Source organism: Pangasianodon hypophthalmus, chromosome 9 (assembly GCF_027358585.1).
Source record: "Pangasianodon hypophthalmus isolate fPanHyp1 chromosome 9, fPanHyp1.pri, whole genome shotgun sequence".
NCBI classification, from domain to species: Eukaryota; Metazoa; Chordata; class Actinopteri; order Siluriformes; family Pangasiidae; genus Pangasianodon; species Pangasianodon hypophthalmus.
Window position 1 is genome coordinate 16,271,682 of NC_069718.1, and position 17,258 is coordinate 16,288,939.

Here is a 17,258-nt window from a genome sequence, read left to right on the forward strand (position 1 = left end):
ACTGAGAAGGAAAGAAACACCACAGGTCAGTTATAGGAAAATAATCAATGCTAGGGTGGTGTGTTGATGCCCAACTCATAGTGGAGTTACTGGAAATTGAATATTTCCCAATAACAGCAAGTCACGGCAATGTTTTATACTTTTTATACCACAAAAATATGTCAAGGGTTACAATTTTGAATGTATTAAAGAACAGCACCTTTAACCATTTATAGTTACATTTAATGTTGTGGAACATCCATAAGACAGTTTAGTTCCTGTTTTCATTACATTATGGCAGCAATAAACAATGGTTAAACAAAGCTATAAACAAGCTTCTCTTTTCTCTCTTCCAAAGTTAAAAAAAAAACAGCTTATCATGTTACCAAGACACTGGAAAGTGCAAACTCCTCTGTCCTGAAGCCTTTCTGGTGGTGGAAAGCTTACTGACAAAGTGCTGACACTGGAGACTCCTTCCATAAATATTAAATAAGCTTCTCCTTACAGAAAAATAAGGAAATAAGCATCTCCTTACAGAAAGACCATATCAATGATTGGATGCCTTTGTTAAATAACACGTTTATCTATCTATCTATCTATCTATCTATCTATCTATCTATGTTTTGGTATTTTATTATTAAGCTTAGAATGTATGTATATAGTCAGCCATACATATGAGAACAAGCACATTAATATCAACCTGTGATCTGAATTACAACAAGCACCAGTGTGAGAGCTGCTGTTAAAGAAAATTCAACACCTTCTGGCCAATCAGATAGAAAAATTCAGCAGTTTTTAAATTGTGCATTTTGTATGCAGGCTGCCTGCCTATATGGGATACACGATAATCACAGCGACTACAAATCAGTCATGTATAAGATTTCACCTAAAAGGACGTAACATTGTTTTGATCATGAGTTATTACCAACCTCCGACTCATGCTGGTTTACTCCACCCAAACCCCGCCTTTCTGCACTACTGTCCAATAGGAAATGAGTGGGCGGGGCTTTCCCCCATCACGCTGTCACAGAGCGCACACATTTTGGATGATGTCTGTTTGTGGGTTTAAACACTCAGCTCTGTGTGTGAGGTGTGAGGAGAGTTTTAGTTCGCATGCAGGTAGATGGAAACAGGTTTACAGTGTAGATGTGTTAAATGAGGCTGCTGAGTGTAGTGAACATACACAGGATTACCAGTAAAAGAATAGTGTGATTGTGAGTTTGAGAGCGGGGAAGTTTGAAGGTGTTACATCGGCTCTTCACTCTGCTGATGAATGAACGGCATGTCGCGGAGAAAGCAGGCGAAGCCGCAGTGTGTCCACATGGATCCTCCTCTACACTCAGGTAAGCGGCAGGACAGGGACCACGTGACTCAGGTAGCTGACACTAGCCAAAGAATTTACATCATACAGCATTCAAACTATTAAAAACACAGGGCTTAGTTTCCCAAAAGACTGGTAAATGGTAGAGTGAGCATCACCATGAACTCTCTCTCTCTATCTCTCTCTGTGTGTGTGTGTGTGTGTGCCAGTTAAAATGCTCTTAACTTTTCCATGTTTTCGAGAAACTCAGCTCAAAACAGTTTGTAACTCTTTACCAGTCATTACTGCAGCTATAGTGAGTGACACAGGCCTGTAAGACAGCTAGACAACCTAAAATGTAGTTTTCCTAGACAAAGCTATTCATACTGAATAACATTATTTACAATCAAGCCATAAATATTGTCTTTAATTTGCTCTTGAATGAAATATGGCATCAGTTATTTGCATAAAGGTGTCCTGAAAAAAGAATTTAGACTTTAGTATATTGCATGATGTAATATTTATTACTATCTAATTACACTTGTATTCATTTTAATTAAGTGACAATCATCTGTTCCTGTTTTGTTAATAATAAGAATACAAATTCATAATATTGCATTGTTTTGAATTACTATTTCCCCGATAAGTAGTAACAGCAAAATTATTAAGAATTGGTCACCGTGCTGAAAAGTTTATAATAAAAGTTTGCATCCATACTAATTTTCAAAATGGGAAATGAAACTTTATTTATACAAATAAAAAAAATTCAAATCCTATAGCTGTTCAGAGGATACAAAAGAGGGCCATACAAGTCATTGGAGAACATTTACATCACATTCAGTAAGGGAAATGCAGTCTTCCTTATCTTAACCTACAATATTTTACTATTTTTATGATAATGAAGGAATATCTGTGGAAGCAAATACACAAAATGTTTTGTTCCTATAAAGTAAATTGCTTTGTCTTCTTTATTCTTTCCAGTGGGTATGCAAACATTTACATTTAACTGCAACACCATTTGGTAGTACTTGAATTTCATGTTTAATTTGTGATTAATGTCTCATCTAACAAAATATATTTTTTTCTTTTCTTCTCCAAAGATAATGCAGACTTCCATATAAACGATAGCAGCTCTCAGGCTTGTGATGTCCATGTGTGTGAGAATTGCTGCGCCGAGTTTTTAAGCATCTCAGATCTCCATGAGCATCAGATGAGTTGCTCTAAATATCCACTAGTTCTAATAGTGAGTGAAAATGGAAGTTCGACTTCTCCGTCTTCATCTTTCACGTTTAATTCACCTACTCACAGTACAGAGGACCTAACAACGAACAGCATCAGTACTGAAGATACTGAAGGATTATATGACAAAATACTTGAAGAAAACAGAAAATCATCACCTGTGTCTGACACCAACAGCGACAATGCCAGTCATTTCCAATCAGATAATGAGAACAATATAGAAAATCAGAGTACATGCATTGCCACTCTAACTTCAGAGTACTCAACAGTTCTGCCTCAACCAGACTCTTTACCTGAACTGAGTAAATTGTCCTCCACCAGCAGCAATGTTGTCATTGAGAATTTAGAAAGTACAAAAGTGGCTGTGGCTCAGTTCTCTCAGGATGTATGTTTGGATGCAGTGGTTAACAACAGTAGCCCTACCAACAGCAACATGACCACAATGAGTCTGATTGAGCAACTTGTTGCTGTGCAGCAACAGCAGATGCAGCAGCTGAAGCTCATTGAGCAAATTCGACAGCATGTATTACTGTTATCAGCCCATAATACAAACGCATCTGCACCCTCCAGCACCTGTCAAGGTGCATCAGAGATTTCTCAGACCGGCCCTCTAATAACACTTAGCTCACATCTCTCCCAGCAGCTAGCGGCAGCTGCAGGGCTAGCACAAAGCCTGGTGAGTCAGTCTGCCGGCATTAGCAAAATCAGACAACTTAAGCGTGCAGTATTATCCAACAACCATGATAGCACAGCACTTTTGAGTGTCAGAGATATCACTCAAATGGCAGATACAGAAAGAAGCAAACTTGGCATGCATCCATCTGAAAAACAATCTGACCATGACAATACATTTTCTAGACAGCAGAGTGGCACAAGTCATTCACCTTCCCCTGTTTCAGCTGATAGCACAGCAAATTTAACAAATAATCTCAGTCTACCTCATAGTCCTACTGGAAATTACATCTTTGAAAACTTATTGCCAAGGTTTGGGGCAATTGTTGAGGACTTGAATGCCTTGACTGCTTTAGCTCAGCAAAGGAAGGGCAAACTGCCCAATATGACTTCATTTGGACACAAAAGGCCTTTTGATGAAGGTTTGTTTAAACACAAATGCAGATTTTGTGCCAAGGTATTTGGAAGTGACAGTGCTTTACGGATACACTTACGATCCCACACAGGAGAGAGACCATACAAATGCAACATATGTGGGAATCGCTTTTCAACGAGGGGAAACCTGAAAGTTCACTTCCAGCGTCATAAAGAAAAATATCCAAACGTACAAATGAATCCTTATCCAGTTCCAGAGCACTTAGACAATGTTCCAACAAGTACCGGCATCCCATATGGTATGTCCATACTGCCAGATAAGCCTGCGTCCAAGTGGTTAGACAGCAAACCATCTGTGACCAGCCTACCTGGTTTGTTGTTAACTTCATCTTTGCCAAGTCTTCCAAGCATAATTAAAAGAGAGGCACAAGTGGTATCAGTTGGCAGACCTTCTAGTCCTGCCGCTAGTGGTTTAAATGGGTTTGAGAAGTTTGAAAGTGGAAACAACAATAAAGAGGAATCCAGCAATGATAATTTTCCAACATTAAATGGAAAATATAAAGAACTAAAATACCTGAGCACTCAAACATATTTAAACTCCTCTGGAAATGGTTCGGAAGACCACACCACTAATGACAATGCTTCTAACCATACAAATTCATCGATCCCACTCCTGCACGAGGATATCGAACCATTTGGGGGTCTACCAGATTGTATGGACACTTCAGAAACCACCAAGCTGCAGCAATTGGTCGAGAACATAGACAAGAAAAGCACAGACCCCAATGAATGCATGATCTGTCATCGTGTACTTAGTTGCCAGAGCGCCCTCAAAATGCACTACCGCACCCATACAGGCGAGAGACCGTTCAAGTGCAAGATATGTGGACGGGCATTCACAACCAAAGGTAACCTCAAAACACACTATAGCATCCATTGTGCCATGCCACCTTTGAAAGTGCAGCATTCATGCCCTATTTGCCAAGAAAAGTACACAAATGCCATGGTTTTACAACAGCACATTCGCATGCACATGGTTAGACAAATCACCAGTGCTACCCTCCCAGAAAGTTACCAAGAATCAGTAGAACCTGATACATGCTCAGTAGAAGAGAAGAACCTGGATGAGAACCTTTCAGATGAGAACATGGAAATAACAGAGAGTTTTCCAGACTCTAAAGATGCAGCATCTTCCCAGGACACTCTATCTTCATTTCCTACATCATCACATGCTATAAAGACATCTGGGGCAGAGAAAATAATACAAGAGAAGGATTTACTAATTGGCAAGGTAGAGAATGTGTCAACAGAGGGAGATTATTCATCTCTCAAGTCATATCTTGGTAATAATGACCATGCTAGCCAACGATCTCGGAGCCCTGCTTGTCCTGAAATTGCATATTCTTGGGACTCTTTTCCTGAAAAGATGAACAATTATAGATCTCTTACATTTGAGACTCACCAGAAAACATCAAAGGCAGAGCTGACTAGCACAGGTCTCTTACAGCCAAATTTGTCATTTAATTCAACACCTGCTGATATCCTAAAAGGAGGAATGACCATTAAGTTTCCTTCAGGTGAACAGGGAACCTCGAGGAACAATGCATGTGATGTCTGCAACAAGACATTTGCCTGTCAGAGTGCCTTGGACATTCACTATCGCAGTCATACCAAAGAGCGACCGTTCATATGCACTGCATGTAACAAGGGGTTTTCCACCAAAGGGAACCTAAAACAGCACATGCTCACCCACCAGCTGCAAGATCTACCTTTACAGTTATCTGAACAAGCCAGTGAGAATCTTGTTTCTCCACCAAATCAACCTCATGTCTCTATGGGCCACTTAGTTTGCTCAAAAGTCAAGACTGAAGTCAAGAGCATCTTAAATAAAGATGGCAAAGATGCAGTATTAGGTATGATGACCTCCTCAGCTCCTTCGCTGACAGTTCTTTCAGCACCACTAGCTCCATCCCGGAAAACCTTCAAACAGCATTTCTGCCGCACTTGTGGAAAGACATTCTCTTCCTCCAGTGCTCTGCAAATTCATGAGAGGACCCACACTGGAGAGAAGCCTTTTGCCTGCACTGTATGTGGACGTGCATTCACCACCAAAGGAAATCTGAAGGTACAACACCTCAAAAGTCACTTGTGCTGTAAATATTTAATTAGTTAGTTAGTCAGTTAGTTAGTTAGTTAGTTATCTATCTATTCAATTTATCTATACAAAATATGAGTCAAATGGAAACCTTAAAATTGTGACATAAATTAGAATAACTACAATTAGAAATGAATCAATTTTTTTCTAAAGGAAATGGAGATTATGTAGAAATATGTTAAATTTTGTGACACATATTTGCAATAAACAATGCAAAATTTTATATATATATATATATATATATATATATATATATATATATATATATATATATAAAATTTTGCATTGTTTTTTGCAAAATATGTATATAAAGGTTTGCATTTGCAAAATATATATATAAAGGTTTGCATTTGACTCACCCATGTATGTACACAAAGTAACATTCCAAAAAACCTTTATGGAGTAGAAAAATAATATTGTGAAAAAGTAGAAAAAGAATGATATTGTGTGAAAAGTTGTTTAAAAGAGAAAAGTTGTGTAAAAGTGTAGTTATCACTTTTAAAAGTTTATTGTTATCACAAAATTGGTAATATCAGAATGACAAGACTCTAATACCCATACTAGCATTATTTATAATGCCCATATATAGCATAATTAATGCCTAGCTTTTGTGGGGTTTTTTCTTTTTTTTTTTACATCCTTCTAGGTTCATATGGGAACCCATATGTGGAACGGTTCTCCAGCCCGCCGAGGTCGCAAGCTCTCAGTAGAAGGTCCTTTTACTGTCCTTAAATCCAATCCTGTGAAAATTCCAGACACTCTCCAGAAAGAAACTGTCAGTAACAGCGAGTCTGTTGGCTTCTGGAATCAGTATGTCACAGCACCTCTCACTACCGGCTTGGCGTTGAAAACCAACGAGATCTCGGTGATTCAGAATGGAAGTATTCCACAAGTGTCCCTTTCTGATGGACGTGGAGGAAACTCACCTATTGGTGGACTCACAGCAAGTCTAGAAAAAACGCATAATATAGAAATCAAAAGAGATAGTCCTTGGATTGAGAGGCTTGGTGAGAATGGGTCATGTTTTCACATTACACCATTTATTGAGGAGAGTAAAACGGATTAATATTTCTTGAATCTCTCTTCTGAGAATAAAACGTTAGTTACCTGATTACAATATGTATTCAATTATGAATACATATTCTGCATTTTCAAAATGTTCAAGCATTTACTCTATGTTATGATTTTTGCTTTTTTCTTCTATTTGTTAAATGTTTTTAAACTTGGACACTGATTTGTAGGTATTTTGTCATTACATACTCAGACACTGTTTCACATCAATCGGCTGTATGTTTTTTTTAATAGATTTTATACATTTAAACAATTTTGTGACTATTTTTATTTTATTTTAATAACATTCTTAAATTTTTGTTATGGATATTATTTATTATTATTGATATGTAGAGTTTGGTATTGTTATTATTTTTTAATTTTTAAATAGGTAGGCCCAATAAGTGTTTAACATATTCACAAAGTAAGAGGGCTTATTATTATTATTATTATTATTATTATTATTTAGTATTAAAAGTATTAATTGTGTTTATATTTTACAAATTTGATCCACATTTGATTATGCAACAGTTTACATTTTGTTTTTTTATATATATATTTACTGTGAACAAAATTTGATAAATTTGGTGCTACAGCAGGTTTTTGCAAATTGTGTGTGTGTGTATGTGTGTGAGAGAGAGAGACAGAGAGAGAGAGAGAGAGAGAGAGAGAGAGAGAGATTTAATATTATTATGATATTACATGTCAGAATGTATGAAGTGGGTAATCAAGTTTCTATTTAATATATATGATTGCTAGGAGGGTTTGGTTTTCTATATGTTAAAGCCAACTTTCTATCTGTTTCTGTACAATTCCGTGTGTGTTATATGCTTTTATGAAGAATAACGCTTAACAGCTTTAACATAATACTGCCAGTGTTTCCACCTGCACAACAAAAGTCATGCCCTTTCACTTGTGATATAAATCTGGGTCACTTTGTCCTCTGAATTTACATTTCAATAAACCCACTAATAATAACACATTGTGCTATACTGAATGATCTTTGCCAATGTAAGGCGATACCTCTCGTGCTACCTTAACAGAATAAAAAGGCCTATTCAGTTGAAAGGTGTACCATTCATAGAGATCCGCTACTCTGTCTGATGACTTTTAAAGAAACACCACGTAGTGAACAGTTGCACTATGCAAGCAGTAATTTTTTGGCTAAATTAAGATTATTCAGAAGTGTTCTTGAACAAATCACTTCAATTTGTGCTTATAATTATACTCATCTTCATTTAAGAATGCATAAGAGCACGGAAATGTAACCTATGATGTTGTATTGAACGCTTTTGTATTGAACAAGTCTTTTTAAAGATATTTTTCCAGAGATATGCCCTCTTTTTTTGAAGCTCATTTCTCCAAAGTGATACATCCTAGAAAGGAGTTTAAGCAACATCAAAAACAACTGACTCATACAGGCCACTAACTTAGTGCACTGAATGCACCACAGCACCACAATCTCGCATTCCAAACCCCGTGTTGAATGAGTTCTGCTTTGTGAACCGTCAGCCCCCATTAAGTGTTTCTCCTGGTGGCAGTGGCCAGCTGACAGGGAGAAACCCAACACCAGCCTGTGTCCATTAGCATTATAAAATGAGTAATCAGCTAGAATGAGGCACAAGGGCTTGAGTACAAAACACATCCACTCTGCTCATCAGATACATATCTTACTCAGACAGATGGGATGCCCTGCAGCAGTCTGAGCTGAAGTGTCTGAATAAAAAACAGGAAGGCTGGTCAGGAAGTGAAATGGGCATGCTTTTGTATCCATTCTTAATTCTTGAGGAAATTAGACAGAATGCATGAACTGAGACATGGGAGACAATTTTATATATTTTAATTGTTTGGTACAATTTGGTAGAATACTGCATGTGTTTCCGTTATGATCTTTCATGATCATGAAATGTTTCTAAAAAGCTTCATCAAAAACATGAAAGAACCTATAATAATAATAATAATAATAATAATAATAATAATAATAATAGGATGTTCACTGAATATTTTGCTATGATTTTATTAGACGTTTTATGGCCCTGGCAGCTTGTTGTAAGTGGCATACAAAACATCATAAATGGCAAACAAAACATCACTTTTCCAATTATCACAAATTTCTCTTCAAAACTGCTGATATCAGCATGCTGTTTACAATGCAAAGAAAGCAATTCCTTTGTAAGCATTTTCCGCATGATCATCACACTTTTGTTAGACCGACAATGGAAATATTCAATAACAGAAGAACGGCCAAATCTCCACCAGGGCTTAAACCTATCCACCCCAAACCCTACTACTGATAACACTGTGATTATGGCTTTGTGCTGGCTGCACGTATGGCTCAGATCATATCAGTCATAGAAGCTTAGTCAGTTGTTTCATGACTGTGGGGTCAGGCTGTGCCTGCTGTAGTAAGTTCCAGAGAGAAGAGCTATGCTGGCTTTGCAACTTTCTATTGCAATAAAGTGTGTTAAAACACTTTCAGCAAGTCTATCAACTGTTGGACCAGCATATGGAGTTTCTTATGTATTATTCCAGTTTAATCAGTATTATTGCCACAGACCATTCACACTTATACAGAATAGCAATGAAATAAGGAAAACTACATTTCTGTGTAACTTATTAACTGGTTGTTGCCTAATGAGACTCTAAATAAATGCTTTAAAGGCAGGCACACTAGAGTTAGAATAAAGACTCATAGACAGATATTCATTAGATATTCAAATATTAGAGTAATTAAAATAAGGTCAGAAACAATAAAAAACTAAAACGTGTAGAGAATATATAGGATTATATAGGAAGTGCATTACAGACCACATAAGAGCAAACAGTGTGATATAATATCTAATGTTATTCGTCTTGCCATGAAAGAATTTTTAAAATATCCAAAGACACATAAAATCTATGTCAGAGCATTAATTGTACTTAACAGAACTTGTGCAAGAAATATTTTTGCTATTTTAAGAACTGCTTGGAAAGCTGGCTACTTTAAACTTGCCTTTTGCCTTTTTCGAATTCATGGCAACTTAATGATTGTTTGAACCCTTTTTGACTGACACGTAAGTATGATAAGGAAAAACAAAGGAGTGTGTATGTGGAGGGAGAGAATTATCCATGTGTGTTAAATGGCCTAGCTGATTAGATTTTGACAGCTGGTGCTCGGTGGGAGAGAAGGAGCTAGACACGAGATAGGACCTCCAACTGCAGATGGCAGAGCAGATAGATATCAACCTTTGATTCTGATCAAGAATTCATTGTTGAACGTATTGCCTGTTGTTGATGTTGTTTCTTCATAATCTTGCACTTCAGGATGATCAGCGAGGTTTGTGTCCACCTTTAGCAAACTAATGGACAAAGCCTTGGACACATTTATATCTCTAATATATACAGACCAAATGGTAATTTGGTCTTATTACTCATCCAGTTGCTCTTAGTTAATCCTCATTAATCAAAATAAAGCCTAGATTAGCTGGCTAACCAATCAATTTCCGTCTCTTGTTTATACCAAGCTTATTCAGTTTGTAGGTACTATGAGCAATATGAGCAATATGAGCAAATATAAAAGTGAAGTCAACATTTCTAATGCACATTTAGAAGGATATAGAGTTAATGTTCACCTTTACCTTAATTTGGGGTTATAGTTTGGGACAATATGTCTTTATATGAAGGCAGTGATGGTTAAGACTTGGGGTTATGAGTTCAATTCCCAGCACCTCCAAGCTGTCAATGTTGGGTCCATGAACACGACCCTTAACCCTCAACTGTTCAGTCATATCCTGTCTCAATTCTAAGTCACTTTGGATAAAAGCATCAGAATAAATGAATAAATGTACTCTATATAAGCTGTTGATTATAATGAAAACAGTATACAGAATTTCAAAAAGAAAACCCAACACATAAAAATGCAAAACAAGTATCTGTGTCATTTAGACCAATAACTATAATTTCTTTTCTACTAATTGGCTTTTCATAAAAGCTCCACTTAAGCAAAAGTCACAGCATAATTTACCTGTAGAGTCCAGCAACACGGCATGCATGAAATATTCTCTTTTATCAAAGTGACAGTGTCATATCTGTGCAGATTTGCTTTCATATGCCCAAGAGGGACAGTCAAGTTTCTTACCATCAACCATGGAATTAGTTCTAAGTTCCCACCTGACAATGATGGCAGTACACATGGGGCTGATCTTTCCTTCAGGGGACGGTGGGGTTTTCTGTCCGTTTGAATAACAGTCCAGACTTGCCATCACGGTCTCATATCATACACTCCACACCTGCTCTCCTCTTCCTTACAAATACAATCTTTGCCTCCATACACCTTTATGATTTGCCTATGGCCAGGATTTTGACCCTGCTGGGTTTCTGTGGGATCCTCCACCACCAGGTCTGTTTATTTGTGTGGAAACCTCTACCACCTCTACCTTTTCACACCTACTTAGACTAAACAGTGGTGACTGCTTTTCATTTTGGATTAAGTATTGTAGGCTTTGAAGAAGCTCTGAAGGTATTTGGAAAGTATTTTCAGTAAGACTTTATAAACATACACATTCACAAACCATTAATATATATTGCAATGATTTTATTCCCATGATTAAAAAAAATAAAATCACAAAACCTCTCATGGAGAGAATGTTTATATTTTTCTGTGAGGCCTCAAAGCCAATCCTTGAGGGTTGCCAACCCTAAGAGATGAACACTCTTCCACACATACTCCATAGAGTAGTAGCTGCATAGCAAACACCCTGAGACATTACCCTTTTTAGAGGAAGTTACTTTCCTGTCCTTTTACTTTGCCACAGCAACCCTGCTGCTCCTCTTCCTCAGTACAGGAGAGGTTTCAGAAAAGGACAGTGTGTCCAGTTATCCCACACAGCACTGGATTTTGTCCCAAACCAGCTTGAACAAGATGATGTAAAGAGCAATCCTTTGAGTGACAGGAAATGTGCAGGGAAAGGGTACTGGAGCAACAAGGCCTGCAAAGCCTTCAGAGAGTCTTTATTTAACATTAGTCTTCAAGGTACAGTAAAGCAGAGTCCCTTAGAAGAATAATTCAGCAAAATAATCAAATTAAAACTATTTTCAACTAACCCAAACTTTAGTCGATTAACCAAGATGTGTTTGATATTCTGCATTTTCTTTAGTTTTGTACTGGAGCTAAGAAGCTAATGTAACTAACAGGTAATAGAAATCTATCTCACTCTGTTTTTTTTTTGTTTTTTTTGTCATTAATAACTGCCCTAAACTTCCAAAACTAGCTTCAGATGACACTGTTACAATACATAATTTATTCTTTTAAATAAACATTTGTAAAATAATAGAAATAGTGTGTATATACTGAGAGAAGGCTGGTCCAAAATGGCTGCCCCATAATGTTACAACACTTAGCTACATGGTCAGGTTGTATTAATATTTATATGTTGCAGTAAGTCATATTGTGTCCTAAACCTTACCAGTAAGTCTGTGTGACATTACTGAAGAGCTGGAAGCTGTTTGAGGTATATAGTTACAGACAGATTTTGGGTAAGATAGACATCCACTTCTAATTAGCTAGATTAGCCTTATAGCTAATTCTCAGTGCAGAATTAAAGCAGAAAACATATCTTGACTGACTGATTACATTTAGAGTAAAAGTATATTTGTGGACATATGACTTATGACAAATGTATTACTGTAATGAGTGTTTACAAAGTCTTATTCTGTTATCTCAGTTGATTTGTGTTACTGCATGATATCTACACACACTCATTCATATCTAGGGGTAATTTACCTTCTGATTCACCTACTGACATGTTTTTGGAAGGTAGGAAGAAAACCAACCAACCCGGAAGAAACTTACACAGGCACTGGGAGAACATGTGAAACTCCCCACAGACAGTAGCCCGAGCTTAGGATCGAACCACGGACAGTGGAGCTGTGAGTCACTGTGCCACTGCATTGTATGGCATTTTAGAAAATTAATATGAATTATAAATGATTTATACAGTTTTCTGTACCTCAATTTGTTCTCTGCTTGACTGTTTAACACTCTTGTTGACCTCATATTCTCAGTGAAGTCATACTGAGAGGCTCACATTCAGCAGACTGCTGTTTTGTGCAGCATGGAATTCTGGGAGATAATACAGATGATCTAGGAATTCTCCTCTGTCATACCCTGGTACACTATTGTTCTCAAATTATAGCTAGGGCAGCTGGATGGTATGATAATCCAGGGACTGATGAGCCTTTGTGTGGGCTCTGCTAGCATGTGTTGTTTGTGTGTATGTATGTGAGAAGGAGAGGGTGGATAGAGCAAAATGTTACACTGATTATTTATATGTGACATTGTGCAGTAGTAAAACTGTGTTTACATACTTTCACTTATATGCAAATCAGTTTGCCTCAGTGTGTATAGTTGTGTAGGGGTTACATATATCTGTAGGATATCTAGTAGCACTAGTAAGTTAAGGCAACTGGATTTGCAGTATCATTCAACTGGTATCAATTCAGCTGAGTGATTGTAAATTTCTTTATGTGATTCACTCTGACTTTATGAAACTCTGAGGCTACTGTTTACTTAATATATCTATATCCTATATCACATCAGATCTATAGAATAAATCTGCACAACAAAGGAGGTGGATGGAAACATAGAAATTTGTTTTGTTTGCATGGAGGATAGGAAACTGAATGATAATATCGGCAAACAATTCAGAGCCAACTGTCATCTGCATGAAAGGCAGGAAGAAGCTGTAGATGGAAATTATGCAAGGGGCTGAGGGTCAATAATGTAACAGTGGTAAGACATCTTATTAGGTATCACCCATCAATACATTCAGGAGAGCACAAAGACATTGCCTTTGTTCTACCCCAGTCAAGCCTCACGTTGGTTAATTACTGTCATATCACTCCATGACACATCATTTGGTTTCTGTTTCATGTAGGGCAGCTACATAGCCATCTTATTTCAGGGTCTTATTTCCCATCAGTATGATGGTTTTGTCAAATGGAAAGATACGCATTCATTTTAAGTCTAGCTAAAGATACAAAGAAAATTTAGTAAGCCAGGAAGTGCCTATATGAAGTCTAAAACCCCAGCTAATAATAAAGTTATTTAGTTAGTTATTCTAAGCATGCTATTTAACCACTATGAATTATTCAGTAAATACAGTAACACTAATAGGGGAGGTCTACTTATGAGAGTAAGAAAAGTGAGTCAGACCTGCTGACGAGTCCTGTGAATTGAAGGGGTTTCATTTCTTAAACTGCTTTATGTGGATCCAAATGAATTGTCTGTATGCTGAATAAAACCTATAAAGTGACTGTACACTGTCCATTTCATTAATTAAGACAATAAGATTAATTCATACAATTGGACATTTCATAATTTGCTTACAATGCAGTATGAAGTTGTCAGTAAAGACTACACACTCTGGAGAAACTAGATTTTATTGATTTTACTCTTTACTTACTTACTTGATGGGCTTTACTTTAGTCTACTAGTAATGTCTGAATCAGTCTTATGTGTAATGTCAGTTAAGACTTAAATGAATACATCAGTTCATTTAAATTGAATTTTATTTGCACTTTTAACAATAAACAGCAGCTTTACAGAATCCATAGGTAGATTTAGATCTACAGGAAAGGAGCTAGAGTTACAGGGACAAGGAAAATACCTTTACATAAGGACATAAGGAAGAAACCTTGAGCGGAATTCAATTGAATTTAATTCAATTTTATTTGCATAGTGCTTTTAACAATGGACATTGTCACAAAGCAGCTTTACAGAAATAAATACATTCAAATTAATTCAATCAAAATAAATTGTAAATGTGTGAATTTATCCCTAATGAGCAAGCCAGAGGTGAAGGTTGGCAAGGAAAACTCCCTGAGATGATATGAGGAAGAAAGAATGAAGAATGAGAGGAACCAGACTCAAAAGGGAACTCATCCTCTGAGTGATAACGGATAGTGTGATTATAAATAAATCCCTTCTATAACTTTGTACTATGTGGACAAATAGTGCAGTTGTACAACCAGTAAATTCATCACAGTCTTCACATGAAGTCTGGTTTGTTGATCCTATCCAATATCCACTGATGGAGACCTGAGTGCAAAACTGCTCGTGGCAACTGCAGCCCCAAAGCCACCACAGCAATCACAGTCCCAAGCCATCACAGTACAACTCCCCATATGAGATCCCCAAGTCATCTCCACAGCCCCCAATCGGCACCTCTATGACTGTAAACTCTAAAGTCAGTTAGGATGTTCAGTATGAACCTCATGGTCTTTATGATTACAGCAGCAGTTCTTAGGTACAAGTCCACAATTATTTGGAATTATCCACCAGAGAAAAGGTGATGCTTGGATATAAACTGTTTTTGGGCAGTGCAAGTCTTTAGAATATCCATGTTGGATCATCTACAATAACAGAAAGTGACATCAATTTCCTAAAAATGGGACAAGAAGATATCCTTGATTTAAGGATAGTGTACCAATATGAAAGCATGTCGGATTTTTATTGCAGTAATTCAGATATAAACACATCTGCTCTGTCCTATTCCTGTGCATATGACAATACTACTGTACATTTGAATGTTAAAATCCTATTAGCTATTCAGCAGATGGGCCAAGTGCCACAATGAAACAGTAACACTTCTCACAGCTGGCACGGACAGAGCAGACTAACCCAGCATCTGTGGAACAAAACAGGAATTATATCCCGAACAATAGAAAATGTATGTATCAAAACTAATAAATAAATGCCAAGCACCAGGCTGCCACGTTAAACAATGGAGTGAATTAAAAATAGTTGCTTGATGCCATTGTTCTCTGCACTGTGTCGGGGTTATGTGCTTATGGCCATATGAATGAGCGGGGCTGAGGAGGATCACACAGATGCTTTTGTCTCATACAGTGGTTCATGCATCCAAAACTCACAAGCATCCCACTATAATTCTCACCCATTCATTTATATGGCTGCAGCAGAAGTTTTATCAAGAAGGTTTATGTAGCTGGATTAAATCAGGCTTAATTTTGACCATAATTAAGCAATATCACACGACCAAGACGTGAGAATTGAGTTATACTGAATATCGGCACAGCTGTGATTCAGCCATAGCTTTTATACATCAGTTCTATAAACAAGAAATTACCATTGAGTAACTGATATTTCAGACACAGAGTAGCCAAATGTTTTGTTTATTTTGGTCTGGTAATGGAAATAGATCCTGAAGAAGCTACATTCACTGATAGCCTGTCAGTTAGCTGGCTAGCTTGCTACTTGTTGGGCCCACAGTGATTTGTACATTCCCATTAAGTTCACTTCTTCCATTTCATATTCATCTAATGAGCTTTCATATTTTATGTCAAAAGTTATATTCATGAAAAATGTATCATTTGCCATGTCCACTGTTGTCACTAACTTCTATAGTAACTGTTTCAGTTAACTGTTGCTAGAATTGTAATTTTACGTGGTGAACACGGACAAGCGGAGTGATACACACAGTGAAATGTCCCAATGCAGTTATACTTAAATACAAGCACTCCTGGAACACCACACGTCCAATCAGATTAGTGAATCAAAACTAAATGTTGTATAATTGAAATTTTACAATTATTTGATTATATAAATGCAAGGGCCAGGCATACATGTTATTAGAGAAGATATACTATATCACATTCAGAAAGTGAAATGGAAAAACTTGAGCTGATATTATTGTGAGTTCTTTACTGTTAATATCTTAACATATACTGTTTGACTTCTTTTGATAATAAAGGAACATCTGCGAAAGACATTAAATGTTCGCTAAAATTAAAACTCTTTGTCTTGTCTATATAAAGTAATATACATAATTCATATTTTTAGTAGAGCAGGTTTATAATAAAATTTTAAATCTTCATCAACACAATACAAAATGAACAGTACAGCTGTACTTTAACCAGATGCAGAAAACAAATGTAAGAGAAAAGCTGAAGAAATTAGAAGGAGAAGCAGCATGAGACAGCACAGTAATGTTACAGCCATGAGTGATATCACTAGCTTTATTTACACAGTCTTTATAGTAGTGTTTAATACTGAGCACACCCTTCTAATGCCCTTCTTGCATAAGAATATTATGAACAACACTAAACATGGAAATGTTTAAGAATGCATCTTTGCAATCATTACAAATTTGGTGTAAAATCTCCCTGCTGAATAATCTAGCAAGCACTGACTAGCAGCTGCCAAAACACTGTAATACTGGCATTACAGTTGTGTTCATTCACCATTCATCTTTAGTAACCACTTTATCCTGGTCAGGGTTACAGTGGATCCGGAGCCTAACCTGGGAACTCTGGACATGAGGTAGGAGAATTCACCTGGCTGGAATGTCAGTCTATTGCAGGGCACCACATACATACATTCACACCTACTGGCAATTTACTGTAACCAATATATCTACCTGCATATTTTTGGGAGAAAACCCAAGAACTCAGAGGAAACCCACACAAGCACAGGGAGAACATGCAAAACTT

At 37.0% G+C, this 17,258-nt stretch overlaps 1 protein-coding gene across 1 annotated transcript; it reads left to right on the plus strand.

Annotated features, from left to right (window-relative positions):
* Positions 1-1,046: 1,046 nt before the first annotated feature.
* sall1b (spalt-like transcription factor 1b) lies at positions 1,047-7,750 on the plus strand. The gene is made up of 3 exons (XM_026918774.3): positions 1,047-1,322; positions 2,380-5,690; positions 6,367-7,750. The coding sequence occupies exons 1-3, from the start codon at positions 1,253-1,255 to the stop codon at positions 6,784-6,786; spliced, it is 3,801 nt and encodes a 1,266-aa protein (XP_026774575.3). The 5' UTR covers positions 1,047-1,252; the 3' UTR covers positions 6,787-7,750.
* The last annotated feature ends 9,508 nt before the right edge of the window (positions 7,751-17,258 follow it).

Coding starts and splice junctions, on each gene's coding strand:
- sall1b (XM_026918774.3), top strand. CDS start 1,253: ATGAACGGCATGTCGCGGAGAAAGCAGGCGAAGCCGCAGTGTGTCCAC. Junction 1,323..2,379: donor GGATCCTCCTCTACACTCAG/GTAAGCGGCAGG, acceptor TCTTCTCCAAAG/ATAATGCAGACTTCCATATA. Junction 5,691..6,366: donor CCACCAAAGGAAATCTGAAG/GTACAACACCTC, acceptor ACATCCTTCTAG/GTTCATATGGGAACCCATAT.